This window comes from Hibiscus syriacus, unplaced genomic scaffold, assembly GCF_006381635.1.
Source record: "Hibiscus syriacus cultivar Baekdansim isolate YM2019G1 unplaced genomic scaffold, ASM638163v2 tig00110332_pilon, whole genome shotgun sequence".
Lineage (NCBI taxonomy): Eukaryota > Viridiplantae > Streptophyta > Magnoliopsida > Malvales > Malvaceae > Hibiscus > Hibiscus syriacus.
This window is the reverse complement of record NW_024062688.1, coordinates 4,125,739-4,147,722: the sequence shown is the minus strand read 5'-3', so window position 1 is coordinate 4,147,722 and position 21,984 is coordinate 4,125,739. Positions and strand designations below refer to the sequence as shown.

The following is a 21,984-nucleotide window of genomic DNA, read 5'->3' as shown; positions in this document are numbered from 1 at the left end:
ATTACGAATCCAGTAGTGCTCCTTCGATTATCTATGTCTCCACCCCAATCACTGTCGCTATATCCAACAAGCTTATAATCGTTAGAAACTGAAAAGAACAAGCCAAAGTTAATTGTACCTTTCAGATAGCGAAGAATTCTCTTTGTGGCTTTAAAATGGGTGGTTGTTGGAGATTCCATATAGCTACTAACCAATCCAACTGCGTGAAGAATACCGGGTATCGTGCAAGTTAGATAGCGTAGACTTCCTACCAAACTTTTGAAGAATGTTGGATCTACACTTTCACCTTCTTCATGTTTGGTCATCTTGATCCCGTATTCTGCCGGTGTGCTTATTGGCTTACAGTTCTCCATCTTGAACTTCTTCAGTATCTCTTTTGCATAGCTTTCCTGTGAAATAAAAATTCCATCATTTTGTTGCTTAACTTCAATGCCAATGTAGTATGCCATGAGCCCAATATCTGTCATCTCGAATTCTTTCATCATCACATCCTTGAATTCATTAAACATGCTTGGGTTACTTCCAGTGAAGATCAAATCGTCCACGTAGAGGCACACGATCAAAATATCTCCATCTTTGATCTTGATATATAGAGCATGCTCGTAGGGACATTTGTTGAAGCCATTCTCTTGGAAGTACTTGTCGATTCGGCTATTCCATGCCCTTGGTGCTTGTTTTAGCCCGTAAAGAGCATTCTTCAACACCAACACCTTGTCTTCGTGCCCTTTGACTTCATAGCCTGATGGTTGCTGAATGTAAACTTCCTCTTCAAGAACTCCATTTAGGAAGGCAGACTTTACATCCATCTGTTGTATCTTCCACTTGTTTTGAGTTGCCAAAGAAATGATTAGTTTGATAGTCTCCAATCGAGCAACAGGAGCAAATACCTCATCATAGTCAATTCCAGCCTTTTGACTATAGCCTTTAGCAACTAGCCTCGCCTTATGCCTTTCAATCTCTCCTTTGGCGTTTTGCTTTGTTTTGTACACCCATTTGACACCTATCGCCTTATGTCCCTTGGGAAGTGAGGTAAGTTCCCATGTGTCATTCTTCTCGATAGCCTTGATTTCTTCATCCATCGCATCTCTCCATTTCTTTTCTTGTACCGCTTCTTGAAAGCTCACTGGTTCACAATCGGCAAACAGATAAAATAATGTAAGATTATCTTGTCGTTCAGTTACCTCATAGAGATCTCTAAGGCTTCTTGTGCGTTGCACAACTATTTCACTTTGACTCCCACTTGACGATGATGAAGGTGATGAGTCTCCTTGAGTGGTTGATGTTGGTGAAGTGGGTGGAGTTGCAAGCTCTTGTTTAGATTCATCTAGTTGTTCCCTCATTGTCTGCTCATCTTCTTCAAATTGAGGAAAGAAATTGAAGTCATCTGTATGAGAGTTAAAATCCCATTCTCCTTCTTCGTTGAAGATCACATCTCGACTAATCACAAACTTCTTATTGTCTGGATTGTACAACTTGTAGCCCTTCGAATTAGCATCATAGCCGATGAAGATAAAACTCTCGCTTTTATCATCAAGCTTCGTTCTTCTCTCGTCTGGTACGTGAACATGGGCTATACTTCCAAAGGTTCTCAAGTGGGAAATGCCAGGCTTTCTTACACTCCATGCCTCTTGCGGTGTCTTTCCCCATACACTTCTTGTTGGAGATCGATTTGACAAGTAGACTGCACACGATATTGCTTCCGCCCAAAATTCTTTGGGTAGTTTCTTGCTTTTGAGCATGCTTCGTGCCATGTCGAGGATTGTTCTATTCTTTCTTTCTGCCACACCATTTTGCTGGGGGGATCTAGGAACTGTCATTGGTCGACGAATTTCATTTGCTTCACAAAACTCTTGAAACTCCTTGGAAGTAAATTCTCCACCTCGGTCGGATCTCATGGCTTTAATCTTTCTGCCGCTTTCTCTTTCCACTGCTGCTTTGAACTTCTTGAAGACTTTGAAAACTTATGACTTATGTTTCAAGAAATATACCCAGGTTTTTCTTGAAAAATCATCAATGAAGAGAAGAAAATAGTTACTATTACCGAGAGAGCTCGGCTTGATCGGTCCACACACATCGGTATGGATGAACTCAAGTGGCTTCTTGGCTCTTGTCTCTGACTCCTTTGGAAAGCTTTTCCTGAATTGTTTCCCAGCTAGACATCCTTCACAAAGCTGATCAGGATGGTTGATGCGAGGTAGTCCCTTCACCATCTCCTTCTTAGATAGCAGCTCTAGACCTCCAAAATTGAGATGCCCAAAATTGAGATGATCAAGAACATTCTATTCTTTGACATCGGAGCTTTAGCAATGAAGTTATTCTTATCATCTTTTATAGAAAGATTATAATTATTCATATGAATATCATAACCTTTCTCTACCAGTTGCCCTAAACTTAAGATGTTACTTTTCATATTGGGCACATAGTAGACATTTGAAATAAATTGATGTCTCCCATCTTTCAAACGGATAAGAATGTTACCTCTCCCTTTCACTGCTATTGTGGAATCATCTCCAAACGAAACATTTCCGCTTACTGACTCGTCTAGCTCTACGAACATGTATTTCCTTCCACACATGTGATTACTTGCACCACTGTCAAGATACCAGGAATTTACTTGGCCACCATCAGTTTCCTTTCGTGCTAGAAAAAGAGTTTCTTTGCCATCTGTCTTTTCCTCCACGTAGTTAGCCTTTTCCTCAATTTTTTTGTTGGGAGCTCTACATTCTGAAGCATAATGCCCAAACTTTTGACAATTATAACATCGAACTTGAGATTTGTCACGCCTTGAGTTCGGATTGATTCTTCCACGGCCTCGTGTTGAGCTTTCTCCTTTCTCATAGTTGTTGTTGGAATTATTGTTGTTGTAATTCCAGCCTCGTCCACGACCTCGACTTCCACCTCGTCCATGGCCTCTACCTCTACCTTGGCCACGTTGGTTTCTATCATTGCGTTGGCTTTCATGCATATCTTTGAGTTGCAGCTTGAGGAGTTGCTCAGTAAACTCATGCTTCTTCTTATGCTTCTCTTCGTATGCTTGCAATGATCCTTGGAGTTGCTCGATCGTCATTTCTTCCAAGTCTTTAGTTTCTTCAATCGTCACGACGATGTGCTCAAATTTGAGATCCAACGAACGGAGTATCTTCTCTATTATCCTCACATCGTCTAACTTTTCACCATTTCTTTTTAATTGATTAGAAACAGCTACTACTCTTGAAAAATAATCTGAAATAGACTCAGATGCTTACAAGTTTAAGGATTCAAATTCACCTTTTAATGTTTGGAGACGAACCTTCTTCACTTGCTCGGATCCTTTGTAAGAGGTTTGCAGCTTCTCATACGCTTCCTTGCTAGAGCTTGCACTTGAAATCTTTTCAAAACCGTCATCATCTAATGCTTGATAGATGAGGTAGAGAGCCTTCTTGTCTCTCTTTCTTGAATCCTTCAAAGTTATCTTTTGATCTGGTGTAAGAGTAGCAAAAGCATCATCATCCGCAGGATCGTTATAGCCTTTCTCTATGATATCCCACACATCTTGTGATCCAAGAAGTGCCTTCATTTTGATACTCCAATGTCGTAGTTGTTGTTGTTGAGTGTTGGAACTTGGAATGGTGTCATACCATTTGTCATATCTCTCAATATAATGAGATTTTGTAAAATCCGATTGCACGGATGAATCCGGAACGATGAAAAAAAAAACTTTGGAGGGACTTGGACAACTCGGTCAAGGGCTCCAACTCGGCTGACTCGGCTCAACTCGGTGAGTCAACTCGATTTTCTGGCAGCAGTCTTCCGGCGGTGCGTGGCGGTGCGTCAAAACTCAGATTGAGAAAATTCTGGCGACGTCGGATTCCTCTCGTCGAGGCCTTCGATCTTTCCAACTCTCTCTGATACCACATTGTTGGAAATAAAACACTCACACAAACAACTTTTATTTAAACTCAAACAAATATTACAAGAGCACTCTCACTCAAAAACAAGAACTACAACTCAATCTTATAAGACTTTGCTTCTTCACTCACTTAGAAGCTCTTAATTTTTCTTGATGCTTAAAACTAAAATGGGAATGGGTATTTATACTACTCAAGAACAATCCTACACCACACAAATAAACTAATTTAAACCATTACAAATTCAACAAATATCTAACTCTCACCTAACTAAATTGATATAAGCAATGACATCATTACTTAAATGATGTAAGAAATGACATCTTTAATTAAATGATGTAAGTAATGACATCAATTTAGTTTGGGTTTGGGTTTAGGTCCCATAATAGATCAAGTTTATGATCCAACAGGAGTAAGGCACCGAGAGTCTTGGACAATCTGCGTTTCCACAACTGGAAGAGCTTTTCCAATCTTCACTGTTATGACCATCCACAGTTGCTAACAGGTGTGTCGTTCGATTTCCCCACCGAAGAGACAAATGAAAGAAACCTTACTCGACGCTTAACTTCCCAAACAAGAGCACATCATGTACATAAGAAGAGAGTCCACATATATTATTAGCGTAAAAATGTAAGATATATTTCAAAAATATCTTAAAGCCAAAAATAGTTTAATTAATAAAATTTGTTTCCAAAAATACCTAATATTATTAGAGGCCACATAATTTGTTTTTAAACAATGACAATTAGATTTTATTAATAAAAACAATACAAGTAATTATAATTGTGACATCCCAAATATTGAGAGGAAATTAGAAACAATTGTCAACAAAATACTCATACAAAACAATATTAAATTCAAAAATATGAATAAAAATGAAACATTCTATTGAGAATGATCACCAACATCAAAAGAACCTATTAACCTTAATAAAAATTTATTGTCTCTTTCTAATAAGATGCTTTACGAAGTGATAGCTAGCGAACCAAACTATCTGGTAGTCTGCTTCGCTAGACAATTATGATTATGTCGGCAAACAACCTTTTATCAACGAGGGAGTCTGACATATACGGCTACAAAAAAAAAACAAATCAAAAAATAAATATCGTGATGGTTTTTGTGCGAGCACCAAAACGACTACAAATGTATATGAAATACATATCAAAAGTCATAAGAATCATGTCACAAGAGCAGAAAAAACGTGTGCCACAAGAGCAAAGAAAAATGTATCACAAAGGTAAGGATTTTTATTCAAAATTAAAAAAAAATCAAGAAAAAATAATAGACATAGTAAAAGAAAGTAAGAGAACCAATAATTACCTATGATACATCGATAATCAATATTAAAATTGATGTCACAACTCATTAACAAAAATTAAAGAAAAAAATGAAAGGAGATACGAAAATATTGAGAAAAAATAGATTAAAAAAAGAAAAAGAAAAAGAAAAATGCGGTTAGGTTAAAATTATTTTTCTTTCTCCACACAATTAATAAACCAATTGTTATATTTCTAGTATATAATTTAACTTTTTAAGCGATAATCAACCTAAATATAACAATTGTGTAATTTAGATTTAGGGGCTAAATGTTAATTTTTTTCTTTCTATAGGTAGATATTCTTAGTAACATTTTGACACTTTCCTTTTAGTTTGGTTTATAGTGATTTTACGTTAGACCCTTTTACATGACATTTGGAGGAAAGAGCAAAACAAATCATGTCAGCTACTTGATTGGTTGTTGAGATATCAAATTAACACAAATAATAATTGAAGAATCTTTCTTAACATTAAATGCAAATTTGATATAAAATAAAGTTCAAGTACCAAATTGAGAAAAAATCAATAAAATTAAGTGCAATTTTTTATAATAAACCCAAAAAGAAAACAAGAGTACAACGTGTACGTGGAGTGAGGGTTTAGCTGGACAAGGAACGGATCAACCTGAATTATTTTCTTTCTAGGTTCTTTTTTTGAGTACTTCTTTCTAGGTTTGGTTAAAAGTAAGAGGCACGTTCCCTGCCCATTGTTTATTTTTCATTGTCGACTGACCTACTCAATGCTTGGATCTGTCTATTATTCTAAATCTACCGACGGACATGAAATTTTATGTTATATATAAATTTGTAAATATTTTAGGAGATAAACTAACTTATAAAATTTTTAAAATTAAAAATATATTACCAAAAAAATAAAAAAAAAATTAAATTATACGATAATTTAAAATTTTAAAAAAATGATTATCCTTTACCGCCCTTATCTTGGTTCATCCCTGTATGCAATGACAGCAAGCCCATTTCACATTTAGTCAACGTCAAAAATTAAAAAAGAGAGTCTTTGTTATCTACTTTAAAACACGTCGGTCCAAACCTAACCAACGTGAACCATTATAGTATTTGTTCACATTATCTTGTTAGGATACTAAATGAATGCACCTGCTACCACTATAAGTAATGGCCCTGATCCCCTGCATTCATTACCTCGGCCTCTTGCATTCTCTCCGATTGATCCGAACATAAGGTAGAGGTGTTCATAAGTCGGACTAGACCGGACCGATGTTTGGCATCGACATCATCAATTTTTATAGGAGTTCGGCTTAATCTGAAATATGTTTGACCTTTTTTCAGGCAACCAGATTCAGAAACAGCCATGTCTGCATTGCCGAATTCAACTCCTACATATGAAAATGAGGAACAAGGGACTCTAGATTTTAAACTACTTAATGCGGTGTACGATAGGTACGGAGGAGTCGTCGTTGAAGTGACTCGAGCTATGGACTCTGCCCTCTTTGCTTCTCTTCTTCGAGCTTCAATCGAGCAGTGGCGGCACCAGGGTAAACGAGGTGTGTGGATCAAGTTGCCTATTCAGCACGTTAATCTTGTTGAAGCTGCTGTCAAGGTGATTTCATTTTCATTTCGAGCCTAATTATCGAATTCCATATGTATAACTGAAATGACTTTTATGTTTAATACTGTATTTGCTGCTCCAGGAAGGATGTTGGTACCACCATGCTGAGCCAAATTATTTGATGCTTGTTTATTGGATCCCTCAAGGGCCACACACTCTTCCGGCAAACGCCTCCCATCGAATCAGCATTGGCGCTTTCGTAACGAACGAAAACCAAGAGGTACTTTCCCAGTTCCATGCACCTTGAAGATGGTTTATATGATATGTATGCTCAAACCAGCCTTCATTTCTCCCTGCACTGTTGATCATTAGGTTCTAGTGGTTCAAGAGAACACTGGAAGGTTTCGAGGGACCGGCGAGTGGAAGTTCCCTACGGGAGTAGTGAACGAGGTATGTGTATCACTGTCGCCGTAGATATAAGACCGCGATGCATGTGTTTACTAGTTGAGCTGTATGTTTCAATTTCATCTCCAGGGTGAAGATCTCTGTGCAGCTGCAGTTAGAGAAGTCAAAGAAAAGACGACTGTAAGTGCTAATAAGTAGCTATTATTCAGTTTATATACACAAACTATTCAGCCTTGTCAATCTGAGATGTTTACAAATGATTTTCAATGAATATATTCGTCGTTTTTCTGGTTCAGATCAACACAAAATTCATTCAAGTACTAGCTTTCGGGTACGAAATCTGCGTAATCATTGCTACTTGTAACCAAAACACAAGTATGTGTCTAAGAACACTTTTATGAAGCACCAGTAAAAAACAACATTCACTTTCTGCACCTCAAAGTAACACTAGCAGTATGCATTTTACATAGATACATACATATATGTATACACATTCATGTTTCATATTATTTACAGACAAAGCCACAAGGTATTATTCGAAAAGTCGGATATATTCTTCCTGTGCCTGTTGGAACCACTTTCTTCCGAAATCCAGAAGCAGGAATCTGAGATAGAGGCAGCTAAGGTAACTCACAGTGCAAGTGATAACAATGAATCAAGTCAAAACATAAAAAGTTTTTCCTTTTCTTTTAAGGGTGTCGTGTTCATCTCTACTACTTTATGCAGTGGATGCCATTCGAAGAATATGCAGCGCAGCCGTTCGTCCAGAAACACGAGCTCTTTAAGTTCAGTGTCGACATATGCTTAGCAAAGAAAGACGGGAACTATTCTGGCTTCTGCCCCGTGCCAACCTCAACTGCATTCTCCGACGAAAAGAACTACATGTACTTCAATACTCATGACCTCAATGGCCAGTATGGCTCCTAAAATTCTATGGCACTTATAGAATTCAAAAATCGAAATTCTTTGATTCAGATCATGTCACAGCCACCACTGAATAAAGATTCATTAGTTGTTATAAATTTCTTTTATTTGATTCAAGTCTCTTGTATCCGGATCGGGAGGTAGCAGGAATTAATAGCTTCATATTATTCATCAAGCTAGATAGCAACAACCATATCAGAATAAAAAATAAAAGCCAAATTTCTGCTATATATCAGGCAAACGGACAGACAGAAAAACATTAATTACCTCTTCTTCAAATGATGTGAGGAAGATGATGATCGGAACAAAGCGTAAGCCTTACGTTACAGATTAGATTATATATAATAAAACTGGACATTTCTGATTTGCATTTCGAGTCTTCATTCATCGCCGTCCTGTTTAGTGTTGCTGTGCATATGGTCGATTTGGTCTATTTAAAAACCGGACATCCTTCAACTGAGATGCCTGGGGCTGTCGGACAGCTTGCGAGAGGACAATGATCAACCTTAGTGCCCCACCATTTCAAGTTATGACCCTCGTTTTGTAAAGCGAAGAACAGTAAGACGCCCATGAAAGCTGTTCCTGCATCTAATGCTGCAGATAGAACATAGTTATATTTTTGCCACCACCGCTTGTGGTACTTGAACACAAAGTAGTTGAAGATGGTTCCGGTGACAAGCCAACTCGCGATGTTGGTGGGAGTTGCAGGTGGCATTCCGGCAAAACCATAAGATATAACCGGGATGTTTATCAAGGGAATCCATTTCTTTTCAGGGTAAATCTTGCTCAACACCCAAACAGGAACCGGCAACACCGCTCCGATAAGGAACAACCAAACTAAGTTACGGTACATCCCTCCTGGTCCGAAAAGCCTCTTCGGTCCAATTAAGCCCCATATAACAGAGGCGTCGAACGTGACACGATATTTAGGACAAGTCCATGGGCTATCAGGATGCGTTCCTTCAATATCACAGATGTCTTGAATGCCATCTAGCATCCACCAAGCAACTCCAAGGTTGACAACACCTGCTACTACAGTTCCCACAAGCTGGGAAAACATAAAAACTAGTTCTTTATTAATGTTTCAAAAGTTGTCTAAGATTTCTAGAACTAAAAGCTCATAGGCAGAAAGTGTACCTGAGCCGTGTACATGCAGCGTGGTGGGATTTTCATGTAGTGCCCAAGTTTGAGATCAGACAAGAAAGAAAGAGAATGAACCGTGCTGATCCGACCATAAATCTTGAAAAGCAGGTTCGCGATGGGCTTTCCGGGCAAGACATAACCGATCATGAACTGAGCTATAATGTCATATCCAGGTTGCTGCAAGTGGAAATGTAATTAGAAACCAGTTAATGAAGTCACCATTGCATGCAAGTAAGTAACTACAACGGACAACATAGCATACTTTACCTGGTTCGTAGTTGCCTGAATGACTCCGATCGGAAGGGTGACAATCCAGGCCAAACCAAAGGCAAACAGCATACCCCACCATGGCAACTGTACCTCTTTCTTATATACAAACGACATCAAAAGCGACAGAGCGATACTCCCGATTAATAAAACGTAAAACCACCATTCAGGAACTTGTTTGTACCTTTTCATCAGCTTTGCATGGATGTCCAACTTCACATTCTTCATCGCCGATCTGCTCTGCCTCATAATATCCCTACACAAAACAAAACCGAGAGTTGACTTCGTTTTTTCCATGTGATCACATTACTCAAAAAGTTTTAAAACAGCATAAATTTTACCTGCCATTAAACAATGCCACATGAGTGAGGGTGGCCGTGAACCGAGCAAACCCCGACCCAATCGATAAGGCAAAAAGAGGGCTAAGGTAGAGTTTTCCATAACTGTTATATGCAGGGATATCTAGCTGATACTGTGGTGTCAGGATCTTAGTTGTATCATATTTATGGCCACTGGAAGTAAATAACTGGTTAGAGAATATAGGGAATTTCCGAGCATCGAAGGTGTTATACTTCCAATAACAAACAGGAACAATGATGTAGATGAACATTATAAAGCCTATCCCGACATTGACGATCGACGACCAAGGAGCAACCAGTGGACTGCCATGGTAAGCCGATATCCCGGCCCAGTCGAGGGTGAATGCACCGACACCGAGTCCATGGTAACCGGACCCTATTTGCTGGGCAGTGATGCTATGTGGCCATGCCCAACACACCCACGAGAAGAATGTCAATATCGGGAATAAATAGCCTGGCAAAGCATAATATGCAAAGCTTGCCAACATCACAGCTAGAAAGAATTGCATCCGTGTCAATCCTTTCTTTTTCTCGTCCCTCTCATGGAGTGCTCTGAGAATAAAACATTAAAAAAAAAGTAAAACTACTGTAAGGCATCAAGCATCCATCATCTTCAGAATATAATCAAATACACAATCCATTTGTCAATATATACCTGTACTGTTCTTGATATTATATGCAGGGATTTAAGTTGTGATTATGGTCACGTTTTCGGTTGTCTTGCGTTTATCGTGATTGCGGACATAATGAACGTTATTGTTGTCATTGCGAGTGTAGCGATTATGCAATAACGGTTTCGGACGGAAATACTATTGCAATATAACCGCCACCATGTTAAAAACATACCACTATTTGAATCCCTGATTATATGTCTCATCATTGTGCAATTATATGTCCACACATATGAAATTAAATCTTCCAAGCATTAAACACATGCAATTGAAACGATTGAACTTTTTGCTAATGTGAGAAAAAAGGAGAGGTTTTTGTTATCATGGGACCCTTTGGAGGACCAGAAAGTCTTGAAGATTCTAAAAATTCCAACTTTTTTCTTTGTCCTTTCCATGAAAATTCCTATGGACCAATCCATAAAATGATGATGATGAAGGGTGAAAAAAGAAAGGGGATAATGATAAAATTATTTTGAACTTGCATAAATGGTAGTTTTGGTCCTTATTTTTATTTTTGGATTATTTTTCTCCGAATGTTTTAATTTTCGTTAAAATTCTCATGTTTTTGGAGTATTTTTCTCCGAATGTTTCAATTTTTGTTAAAATTCTCATGTTGGAAGGAAGTTAATTAATAGTCTGTTAACATGGAATTTTTAAATGTGTCTAATTTGTAACGTAACATTATTATGTAATCTAAATTGATAACGTGACCACTTCATCCAAAATCATAACATATGTCATATTAACAATTAAAAACATATTAAAATGTTACATCAGTAATGTCAGTAATATATATTAACCATTAATCAACTATTAATTTTAGATATTTTAACACAAAAATTAAAACATTATGAGCCAAAAAAATACGAGTAAATGTTGTAATTTTATCGTTATAGCAAAAATATGGGCAAGGGTATTAAAACACTGACCTAAACAGAGAAACCTGAGCCAAGTTTGATGGCCACCACATTTCTGCAGGATCAACCAGGTACCTCCTAAGCATACCAGCCCATCCATACCCCAAAATCTGCATAAAATCAACAGTGTTAATATTAAATTCAACAGTCAAAGTCTCGAAGATTTAGTAAACAAAAACAAATTTTAAATCATCTTCAAAAAGAAAGTGAGAAGAACCAAGTTTTCAACATAAACAAAATAACAAAAGTAGAGTAGCAGAAACAAGTGCTGTGAAAAAAATACCTGAGTAGTCAAGACAATAAGGATTCCACAGAGGAAATTCAAGCTCTGTTTATAATAAGCTTTCATTACAGTTATGGCACCAATGGAATAAGCATCGCCTCCTCCAAAAGACACCCCACAATTGGCGAAGATGGTGATGATAACATGCTCCTTGATGTTGAACGGCCCGGGGTTCAAGCTGAACCGCCGCCCGAGGAGGCCGTACTCGGTGGTCGGAAGAGTCCTGGCCATGAACTTGCCAATGGGCAAGACGGAGATTTGCATGAGGATGGCGGAGATGGTGAGTGGCTGCGTACGGTAGGTGAAGAAAGTGTTGAGGAAGATTAGGAGGACGCATGATGTTAAACCGAGGAACCAGGAACGGAAAGTCATGACAGGGAGGGAAGGGTCGTCGGTTTCCGGCACCACCAGCGCCACCTCCTCCACCGGACTCCGGTCTTCGTTCTCGGTGGTTTCTGCCCCATTTGGCTTCTCGGGGTCCGTTTGGGTCTTTGTTGCCATTGAAGCTCGGAAAAGGTTGAAACTTTAAAGAGAGAGTGAGAGATTTAGTAGTGTAATAAGTAGGCAAGAAATACAAGGAAGTCTCAACTCTAAGGTTTGGTTTTCATGTTGGAAAAATGTGACAGATTAATACGTGCTTAATATTAGGCAAGAAGATGCGCCTTGGAGGGGGGGGGGGTATGGGAACCTAAAAAGTGAGGGAAGACATACATGTTATGACAAAATTGTCCCTTCTTTTCACCACTTATTTTTTGTTGTTTCATTTTGATATCTAATTATTTTTTAAAATCATTTTAAATATCATATTTTGATTTTTTCTGTCATTCGTCGTTAAAAAAATAATAGTAATATTAACATAATATCATAAGGTAATGCAATGTTAGCATGGAAAAAATTAAAAACTATCACATTAATATTTTGTTTCTTTTTTAATGGTGTGTGATTAAAACGAAACCAAGACATAACGTTAATTATGAAAAAAATAGTTGAATGGTCAAAACAAAACCAAAAAATAAGTAGATGGGTATATATTTAGTTTACCCTTTAATTAATTGAGAAAAGAATTTTGTTTGAGTGTTTGGTTTAGTAAATAGTAAGTATTATTTGAAAATATATTTTAACTTTAAAACGGCAATATTTATAAAAGTTTATGGTATAGTTTTTATATATATAATTAAGGTGTATATTACAAATAAATATTTAAGTATATCATTTTTCAACTTAGTATTTAAAGTACCTTTTTTAAATAGGTACTTAATTATTTTTTATGATCAAAATAGATATATAAATTGGTTAAAATGGGTATTTAAAGTATTTTTTTCTCAAAATTACCTAAAGTATTCAATATTTTTAATCTAAATTCTAAAAAAAGTTGACACATGAGATTAATTAAAGAATATTTAGGTGCTTAGATGGAAAAAAATGAATACTTTAAGTATATATTTTGATTATACTTTAGGTATCTGTTTTGACTAAAAATATAAATTAGATACTTTCTTTGACAAAAAAATACTTTAGGTACTTAGATAAAAAAAAGATAATATATATTAATACTTATTTATGATATAAGTCTAAAATTAAGATAGGACATTTTAAAAACATATCAAAATTGTCTACCTCATTCTATATATATTAATTATTACACGTTGTATCCATTTCTTCTATTCCATAAATCATAAATGTTATTATTCCGTTAAAAAGGAGCTTTATTCTTATTCCATCGATGTGCCATTCCGTTAACGAGTTCAAATTAACGACCTTTCATTATTCAGCAAAGCAATTTCTAAGGAAAAACACCTTTATTACTTACTTTGGATTATCTTCTTTAGGGTTAAAATAGAGTTAAAATAGAAAATAATTATTTAACATGTGATATTTACGTTAAAATGTCTACTTCTAACTATAAAAAGTGTTTTAAAATTTTGAATAAAAAAATTAATCACTTATGAAAAGCTGATGAAATTTTTTAGGATGATCAATACCCCCTTTATATTTTCTTTCGAATGTCTGAGGTCAAAACCTATAACTAATATATATTAATTTGATATTATTTGATCTTTTACTTTTATAATGATATTAATAAATTCAAACACTAATTTTATTATAAAAATAGTAGGATTGAATTATACCGAATTAAAGTATAAGGAATAAGTTTAAGTTTAAGAATAGTATAAGTGTTGAAACTAGAATTTGACCTTTTAGGAGTTGGTAGGCTTTTATGCTTATCCAATTATTTGCTTGTGTAATTTTGATTGCTTTTCGGAGATATTTGACTGAGTTTTCATTTGTAACGATTTCACCATTTTTTGGTATGGAGAATATTACATTTTTAGTTTGGTCACTTTGGTGGTGTGACCCTATTTTGGCCACTTAGGTGGTATGAAACACGTACCATTGGATCCACGTCAAAGCACACCGATATGTAAAGTTTCAGGAAAAATATTATTATTGTTTTTTGAATAATTTAGAATGATGATATATTATGTAGTATGTAACGAGATCCGAAATAGTTGTTTAAATTTTTAAAAAGAATAATATTTTCCTTTATTATTGAAATTGTTGAGCTTGATATATATATATATATATTAGTATTTTATGAACTAATGTAAAAAATGATTAGGTGTACGATTATTATAAAACAATTAAAATAGTGATTACAAGAAACACCAAAAAAAAATTGATAATAAATTTATATATATATTTTATAATTATTGACAACACTTTTAATGCATTCAATATTTAAAAGGATATTTTTATTTGATAGATGTTTGAATTTAATTTTTTAAATGGTTTTAGATTTGATTTCATAATTTAAATTGATATTTATCATTTTGTCTGTCCAAGTTTTACATTTCAAATAAAAGTATTTCTATTTTTCAAAAAAAAAATTCGATGATGTTTAAATTTGTCTAAGTTCATCAACCCTAAACGGATTAAAATACAAGGTAATCAAATTTGATATAAAGTTTATGTTTGCAATTGGGTGAAAGACATGAGTACAAAATTGAACTAAAAATCAAGTTGGATTGGAGTACCAAAATATATATTTACCCAAATATATAAGATTACACATATTAGTATATGCTTCGCATTACAATAATTAATTAATTAACTAAAACAAGTCGGAATAAATCAAAATACGAGGAATATCAATAAGATTCTTCTGTTTTCAACTCAAAATATGAATTGGAGGATTAATTGGTAAATATATTTTTGCATTAATATAATTAATCAAATAATCAATTAAAAAGTGAAACTAATGGAATTTGGGACTAGTGGAGGAGTGTTTGGACAATCCCCTTTTCCCACGCGTGTGAGGATCACGTTCCTTTTAGCGTCTGACACACTTTCATCGCCTTCTGCCCTAAACCCAAGTTGTCTTTACATGTGGTTTACATGTCAGGGACCCACGCTCGACCCTCCACGTCGGATGCAGCATTACCGTGATGGGTAACGCCGTCACTAATATCAGCTTGGCGCCGTTATCTTACCGGCAGGTTATGGCCACGTAGGACGACACGCACGCGGCCTGCTTATGTCGCGTAAGAAAAGGTGGGAAAGCCACTTGGCATTGAAAAGATGAATACACATGGCAGTCGTAATATGATTAGCAATCTAACTCCAACGACCCAAATTCAAAAGTGATTTGTTTAAACCTCCTCCATCCAATTTTTTGCAATATTCACCGCATTATATGTAAAGTTCTATATGATCTCGATTAGATTGGTTTTGGACCTGATTCATGTCTGATATTATAATATATCTCTTTTAAAATATAAAATATAAAATTCAATTTATTTTATTTTATTGAAGAATTCTCTATTTCTTTCAAGAAATTTCTTTATTAAATATCTAATCTAAAAAATTACAAGAAACGATACTTAATTTAACTTAAGTTTAAATTGATAGAAACATATGATATTATTAAATCAAAACTTTTGAAAAAGGGTTTCTTTACATGGTTTCGTCCCAATCAACATATGATACTTCACATACTTTAAATAGAAAATTTATGAATACTATTAGTGAATATTATTTATTAAATTGTCAAACATGAATATCTTAATAAAATAGAATGCTCAAATTATTTCTTTATCTTTTTAGTGAATATCTTTTTATTTTTTATTTATTAATTTTTAACGGTCTATTTTTTGTATAAAAAAATTTAGGTCAAAGGTGGCTCCTCAGTTCAAGATCATGGCATACCTAAGACCCAATTGAAATTTGTATAGGAATTTATAGATTGCCCACCAAAAGTGAAAATAATAAGATTTGAACTTGACCTTACAAACTTAAATTTCTAAATCCCAAATAGTTGTTATAAAATGTTTTATGTTATATATTATAATATTTTAGATAAAACATATGGTGCGATTGACTAAAAATCCATAACCAAATAGTTGTTATGTGAGGATTGCGTTATAATATGATGTGGTGGTGCTATTTACTATACAATAGTTGCTGCTTTTAGTAGTTGTTGTACAGTACGATCGGTGGTAGGGCAGAGGGAAGACCTAAGGTAGGGTGGAGGTGAATCCATGAAGCACCGGACGGAGGACCGCCCACCGATCGCTTTCCGTTGTGGAGGGACCCTTCACCCTTCTTTTCTGAGAAGGGCTGTAAATGAGACGAGACAGATTGTAAGCTATTCGAGATCGACTCGATCAAGGCTTGATAAATACTCATATCGAATGGACTCGAGCTCGAGCTCGACTCGAGTTTTTAATGAGCCGAAACGAGCTACTCGATATTCGACTCGAAAAGCTCGTGAGCAGTTCGAAAATATAATATATTAAGATTTTATTTTTTTTAAAAATAAATTATTAATAATATTAATATTTATGTATTGATTTTTTAAAAAAAAATACAGTAAGATTTCATGTATTTAAGGTTCATGTTCGAGTTTGAGGCTTCAATCGAGTTAAGTTTAAGAATTTTTTTCTTCATTTCGAGCCTTTTAGAGTTGCTTACGAGCTTCAGTTTAGGATTTCGAATTCGAGTCGAGCTTGAAAATTTTAAGCTCGCGAGTTTTCGAATCAAACTCCATTTCAGAGTTTTCGAGTCGAATCGAGCTCAGTTATACTCGAGTTCGATTCGGCTCGTTTACACCCGAGTCCCTCCTTTCGAGTTGACCTCTAATGAATCTCATATATATATATATATATATATATATATATATATATATATATATATATATATATATATATTAATAACATAAAATGAATAATTATAAATAAATCTTTAGGATAAACAAAAACAATAAAATAAATATCTAATAAAAAATTAAATTTAAAATAAATATTTACACATCCTAACGATAAATTACCTTGGCCACTGGCCTAACGATAAAAAACAAGTGTGTGGAATCACACGACTTACCCACAATAGATAAACTTGTGTACATTGTTCAATCTTATGTTTTACGATACATTAACGTACGTACGTGCAAAAGCAAGTGCCCCCACCCCTCGAACACTAGTTGGGCATCTTAGTGCAAAAGACAAACTCACCTGTCATCTCCCTTTGACCATAGAAAGTGGGATGATCCTCGATCTCTCTATCAATGGTGATGGCTGAGCAGCACCACAATCAACTGCTCATCAAAAGTGATCCACTAAAGTAAGACATCTTATCAGCTACTCTTCGGATCGATGAACCAAACACGCTTTAATGCCTTAACAAATCAAGGCCAATGGATTACTAGGACTGTTAATTTAGAATCTTAAAATTACGCCCCCCTTCTGTGGTTCTTATCATCGACTATGACCTAACCTAACCGCACTGCTTTGCTTATCGTCTGTTAGACTCACTTCAGGCTCGAGCCTTGTATGAGCATAGTGGCTCACTTAATGGATCCGTGGTCCAGTCTGATACCCCATTTTGATACTTGTCTATTACAAGTTATTGACCGACCAACCGGCGTGCTATTTTGTTCTCCGAACTTTTCAGACTCACTATATTATTAGTCGCTGGTACATCAAAACTCCATACACCAACAGGTGAGGCTGCCTTTTAAAGGCTCTGAATACTCCATACGTGTGTAAATATGTATATTCTAGGAGACATCAATTACTAGTGATAGAGCTAGCAACAAGGGATGCAGACAGAGAGGATGCGGCGTCAGTGGAAATCAAAGCATGCGTTAATTTTGGAAAGTTCTCGGACGATAATTGGTCAATCATCAACATACTTGGGCATATTTTGGATACTGTGTAAGGAGTGCCGCAAGTGGCATCCCGAAGGTCCATGCATCCAGGCAAAAGCATTTCGTTCCCACTGATGACATGCAATTGGTGTGGAGGTAGAGGGTGCAGCAAAGGCTGCTCGGGTCATGGGTGGATCAGCTGGCATTGTACTGCCCAATGTACATTTTGTTAGAAATATTTTTTGAGACGAGGATAAATTATAGTAGCAGCATGTCGTGTCATGTGAAGGTGGATACAAATTCTACAATAGTTAGATCCGAGGATTGGCCCAATTGTTGAATGTGTATTTGTTTCCTACTAAACTCGATGGGTTCCAATACTGGGCTGAAATGTCAACTTCACTTATGAATTTAAGTGTGGGTGGGTACCTAAAATTAAACCACAGTGTAAACGTCATATTCACTCCTTTACCACGTGTACGGTTTCGCGGGAAATCCATCAACCATACTTATTACCTAACATCAAACTTTAACTTTTTTGGTTCACAACGAAACATTAACTTTTTCAATCAACCTAATAGTTTTCCCATAGTATTTAAATTATTTATATTGTTTTAATTTATATAAAAAAATATTACGTATAAATAATTTCAGATTCATATACTTTTGTATATATTTTCAATCAAACTACTTAAATTTTTAATTTAAAAATTATGTAATCATTATATTTTAATTATTAAATAGACATTCTACGTATCTCTTATATATTAGGCTTGACCCTACCAACGACAAGTAATTAAAAAAATAAATTATATGGTTATGCCGAGTCCTGGATCCCTCCTTAGTCCTTCCATTTGGTGTTGTTTCAATTTCAAATTATTTAACCATTTCATTCTTCATGATTTCCTTCTATCTCTTCAATTGAAATCCTAGATTTCACAGTTCCGAGATATGGCGGAGAAGGTTTCTTCAATCTTATCCTTTTTTTTGTAATTTGTAAATTGTCATGCAAATCCCAGATTCCCAGTTTTTTTTCTCTTCTTTCTGCGATATGAGAACCTGAATCTGGTACTTGTACTTTCCTTTTGTCTGCTAATGATGATATTGGAATTATATACGCAAATCCACTAGAATAATAGCTTAATATGTATATACATGTTTTTGTATGCGGATATAGGTGACGATAATGGTGCTGAAGGTGGACCCTTCAGTGCCGCCGCTGCTACAAGAAGGTTAAGAAAGTAGTCGCTAAATTCCCTCGTGAGTTTCTGTTGTTGAATTTTGTGTTTCTGTAAGATATTTTTATGTTCTTCTACGATCTAAGTTAAAATTTTATTATGGGAAGAGATACGAGATCAAATTTACTACGAGAAGACCAATACAGTGATGATTAAGGTGATATGCTGTGATCCTGAGAAGCTCAGGGACAAGCTATGCTGCAAGGGTAGCGGATCCGTCAAGAGTATTGAGATCAAACCACCTCCTAAGCCACCTGTACCAGCACCAGCACCAGTACCTACATCAAAACTGAAGCCCGCACCGATACCGACACCAAAACCAACACCGGCACCAACACCCATGCCAGCACCAATACCGATACCGGTGCCAGCACCGATACCGACACTGAAGACTCCAGAGCCCTATCCTCTGCCACCAATTGCATATCCGCCCATGGGATGTTGTTGCACGGAATGTTACCATGGCATTGGTGGGTGGCCTTGCTATTATGGTGGACCACCTCCTGCACTCCCATATCCATGTTACGTGACTTATTGCAGGCCAGTTTACGATAATTGGACCAGCGGCGGGTATAACTCGTACTGTTATTGCGATAAAAATCCCCAAGGTTGTTCAATCATGTGACGTCCATTGCTGACCAGATCGAAAAGCATGTCCTGTTGCCTGTTCGATGATTCGACAAACAAATATTCAACGCAGACATCACCTTGGGACATGTTCTTAAATCGAACATGATCTTCTCAAGTTCTTGTAACTCTTTTGGGCTGAGAATTTTACACTACGGTTCGGACCAAACATGATGTGTCTATGCAAGCGTTACCAAAAGTTTGGGTTTGCAATGAGTTGTGAGGTTTGAAATGGATTGTGTTGACTTATCTTTTGAATTGTCATTTGTGGGTTGGTCGAGGAGTGAATTATTGTTATGGCTTTGCAAGTTCCATTTGAATACTTAAAAAAAAATCTTCTAATCAGATTCCGTTTGAAGAATTTACCTTTAAAATTGTAGTTCTGATCCAAATAATTATTTTGCCCTTAAGCTTTATTTTTTGTTCAAATCGCAATCTTAACCTTTCAATTGTTGTCAAATATGTCAGATTTGGATAAAAAAAACTACTGTGACCATTAATTGACAAAGCCGCATATGGAAAGCCGCATAATCACGTTAGCACTTCCATCTAAATAGGATATATTTGACAAAATTCAAATATTAAGATTACAATTCAACAAAAAGATTTCAGAGCAATATTAAAAAGATAGACAAACGTTAAGGGTGAAAAATATAATTATGCCAGGAAACATAAATGAGAGATACAATTACTCAAATCAAACTATTTGTCGTATTAAGGCCATCCGCCAGCCATCGCATGCAGATTGCAGAGAGAAAAGGAAAGAATGTAGAGTCAGCAATCAAAAAGCAACCCATCATATAAAATTCCGATCAAATTCCACGTGTCACCAATCAACTGAGTTCAAGAGTGGATCATAGTGTGATTATTATGGATAATATATTTTCATTCCTAAAATTTTTTAAAAAATTATTTCTCTTAAAATCTTAGAAATTCATCTCTTAACTAAGGTCCTAGGCTGCCTTCCTTACCTAAAAATAGTGAATTAAAAAGCTTAAATTATAAGGCTCTCTGTTTAATCAACCAAATCTGCTCATACTTCCCTTTCAAAATCATTTCTTCAATTCATAGCTCAGTTCAGATCATAATCTATGGCTGAGAAGGTTCCTTTAATCTCATACCTTTGCAATTTCATTGTAAATTGTATGATACATTTTTTTTTGTTTAATCTGACTGCCTTACATGTGTAGGTGATGGTGCTGAAGGTGGACCTTCAGTGCTGCAAATGCTACAATAAGGTGAAGAAATTACTCTGCAAATTCCCTCATGAGTTTTCTTTTGTTGTGCTTGTGTGTTTAGTGTTTTGGCAATTGCAACAGTTGTTTGATGATTGAGGTGGAAATGGTCTAAGTTAATGTTTTGATTGATGGGTTTTTGCCAACAAGAGAAATACGTGACCAGATTTACGACAACAAGGCCGACACGGTGACGATTAAGGTCGTCTGCTGCGATCCCGAGAGGCTCCGGGACAAGTTATGCTACAAGGGCGGCGGATCCATCAAGACCATTAAGATCAAACCACCCCCAAAACTACCTGCACCCGAAAAACAAAAAGAAACCGAAAAACCCAAAGTACCCGAGAAGCCGAAGGAACCCGAAAAACCCAAAGCGCCCGAAAAGCCAAAGGAACCCGAAAAACCGAAAGTGCCCGAAAAGCCGAAGGAACCCGAGAAGCCCAAAGCCCACAAAAAGCCTAAAGAACCTGAAAAACCGAAAGTGCGCTAAAGGAGCCTGAGAAGCCCAAAACGCCCCCGAGAAGCCGAAAGAACCACCAGCTCTACCTGCTGCACCGGCACCGAAGGAACCTGAACCTTGTCCTCAACTGCCAATGGCGTATCCGACCTTCGGATGTTGTTGCACACAATGCTATCATGAAATTCCCGGAGGACCTTGTTATTATTACGGCGGAGCACCTCCACCCCCATGTTACGGGACTTACAGTAGGCCGGTTTACGATAGTTGGGGCGGTGGTGGGTATAGGTATTGTTACACCAAGCGGCCGAGTGAATGATTTAGCGACGAGAACCCAAATGGTTGCTCAATTATGTAAAGCGTAAACGCCGCAAATGGTAGCGTATAGTCAACTTCATGGATGACGTTACATCAGTTGATAATAACGTTGCACGACCTACATTTGTTGTTTTTTTTAAGATTAATGTGCTCACACACTCTATATATAGGTGATTATCGTGTGGAGTAACCAACCTCTATTTATATCCCTGAGGAAAAGAAACCAGGGAATAATATGTCAATCTCAAGTACATTAGAAAAACA

The 21,984-nt window shown here is 36.2% G+C and overlaps 4 protein-coding genes across 5 annotated transcripts; 3 read left to right on the top strand and 1 right to left on the bottom strand.

Moving 5' to 3' along the window:
• The first annotated feature begins 6,324 nt into the window (after positions 1 to 6,324).
• LOC120119459 (nudix hydrolase 2-like) lies at positions 6,325 to 8,177 on the top strand. Its single transcript, XM_039139279.1, has 8 exons — positions 6,325 to 6,404; positions 6,512 to 6,782; positions 6,874 to 7,011; positions 7,104 to 7,181; positions 7,266 to 7,316; positions 7,433 to 7,467; positions 7,653 to 7,761; positions 7,863 to 8,177. Exons 2-8 carry the CDS (start codon positions 6,534 to 6,536, stop codon positions 8,061 to 8,063), a joined length of 861 nt encoding a protein of 286 aa, XP_038995210.1. The 5' UTR covers positions 6,325 to 6,404; positions 6,512 to 6,533; the 3' UTR covers positions 8,064 to 8,177.
• A 286-nt stretch (positions 8,178 to 8,463) lies between these two features.
• Positions 8,464 to 12,301, bottom strand: LOC120119458 (oligopeptide transporter 3-like). Its single transcript, XM_039139278.1, has 6 exons — positions 11,701 to 12,301; positions 11,430 to 11,527; positions 9,812 to 10,381; positions 9,471 to 9,726; positions 9,198 to 9,380; positions 8,464 to 9,108 (listed from the first exon to the last, which is right to left on the bottom strand). Exons 1-6 carry the CDS (start codon positions 12,199 to 12,201, stop codon positions 8,491 to 8,493), a joined length of 2,226 nt encoding a protein of 741 aa, XP_038995209.1. The 5' UTR covers positions 12,202 to 12,301; the 3' UTR covers positions 8,464 to 8,490.
• A 6,379-nt stretch (positions 12,302 to 18,680) lies between these two features.
• Positions 18,681 to 21,835, top strand: LOC120119978 (protein PYRICULARIA ORYZAE RESISTANCE 21-like). Of its 2 annotated transcripts, XM_039139756.1 has the most exons (6): positions 18,681 to 18,808; positions 19,023 to 19,043; positions 20,916 to 20,976; positions 21,098 to 21,248; positions 21,285 to 21,354; positions 21,470 to 21,835. In XM_039139756.1, exons 1-6 carry the CDS (start codon positions 18,797 to 18,799, stop codon positions 21,719 to 21,721), a joined length of 567 nt encoding a protein of 188 aa, XP_038995687.1. In that variant the 5' UTR covers positions 18,681 to 18,796; the 3' UTR covers positions 21,722 to 21,835. The 2 variants fall into 2 exon arrangements, with proteins under 2 accessions (XP_038995687.1, XP_038995686.1); XM_039139755.1 differs by having other exon boundaries at positions 18,702 to 18,808; positions 21,098 to 21,354; positions 21,470 to 21,821.
• Positions 19,135 to 19,986, top strand: LOC120119979 (protein PYRICULARIA ORYZAE RESISTANCE 21-like). Its single transcript, XM_039139757.1, has one exon. It carries the CDS (start codon positions 19,232 to 19,234, stop codon positions 19,706 to 19,708), a length of 477 nt encoding a protein of 158 aa, XP_038995688.1. The 5' UTR covers positions 19,135 to 19,231; the 3' UTR covers positions 19,709 to 19,986.
• Positions 21,836 to 21,984: the final 149 nt, after the last annotated feature.

Coding starts and splice junctions, on each gene's coding strand:
- LOC120119459 (XM_039139279.1), top strand. CDS start 6,534: ATGTCTGCATTGCCGAATTCAACTCCTACATATGAAAATGAGGAACAA. Junction 7,182..7,265: donor CTACGGGAGTAGTGAACGAG/GTATGTGTATCA, acceptor TTTCATCTCCAG/GGTGAAGATCTCTGTGCAGC. Junction 7,317..7,432: donor AAGTCAAAGAAAAGACGACT/GTAAGTGCTAAT, acceptor TTTCTGGTTCAG/ATCAACACAAAATTCATTCA.
- LOC120119458 (XM_039139278.1), bottom strand. CDS start 12,201: ATGGCAACAAAGACCCAAACGGACCCCGAGAAGCCAAATGGGGCAGAA. Junction 11,528..11,700: donor TTATTGTCTTGACTACTCAG/GTATTTTTTTCA, acceptor GATTTTATGCAG/ATTTTGGGGTATGGATGGGC. Junction 9,727..9,811: donor GTGGCATTGTTTAATGGCAG/GTAAAATTTATG, acceptor TGTTTTGTGTAG/GGATATTATGAGGCAGAGCA.
- LOC120119978 (XM_039139755.1), top strand. Junction 19,044..20,915: donor TGACGATAATGGTGCTGAAG/GTGGACCCTTCA, acceptor ATGGTGCTGAAG/GTGGACCTTCAGTGCTGCAA. Junction 20,977..21,097: donor ATTACTCTGCAAATTCCCTC/ATGAGTTTTCTT, acceptor TGCCAACAAGAG/AAATACGTGACCAGATTTAC.
- LOC120119979 (XM_039139757.1), top strand. CDS start 19,232: ATGATTAAGGTGATATGCTGTGATCCTGAGAAGCTCAGGGACAAGCTA.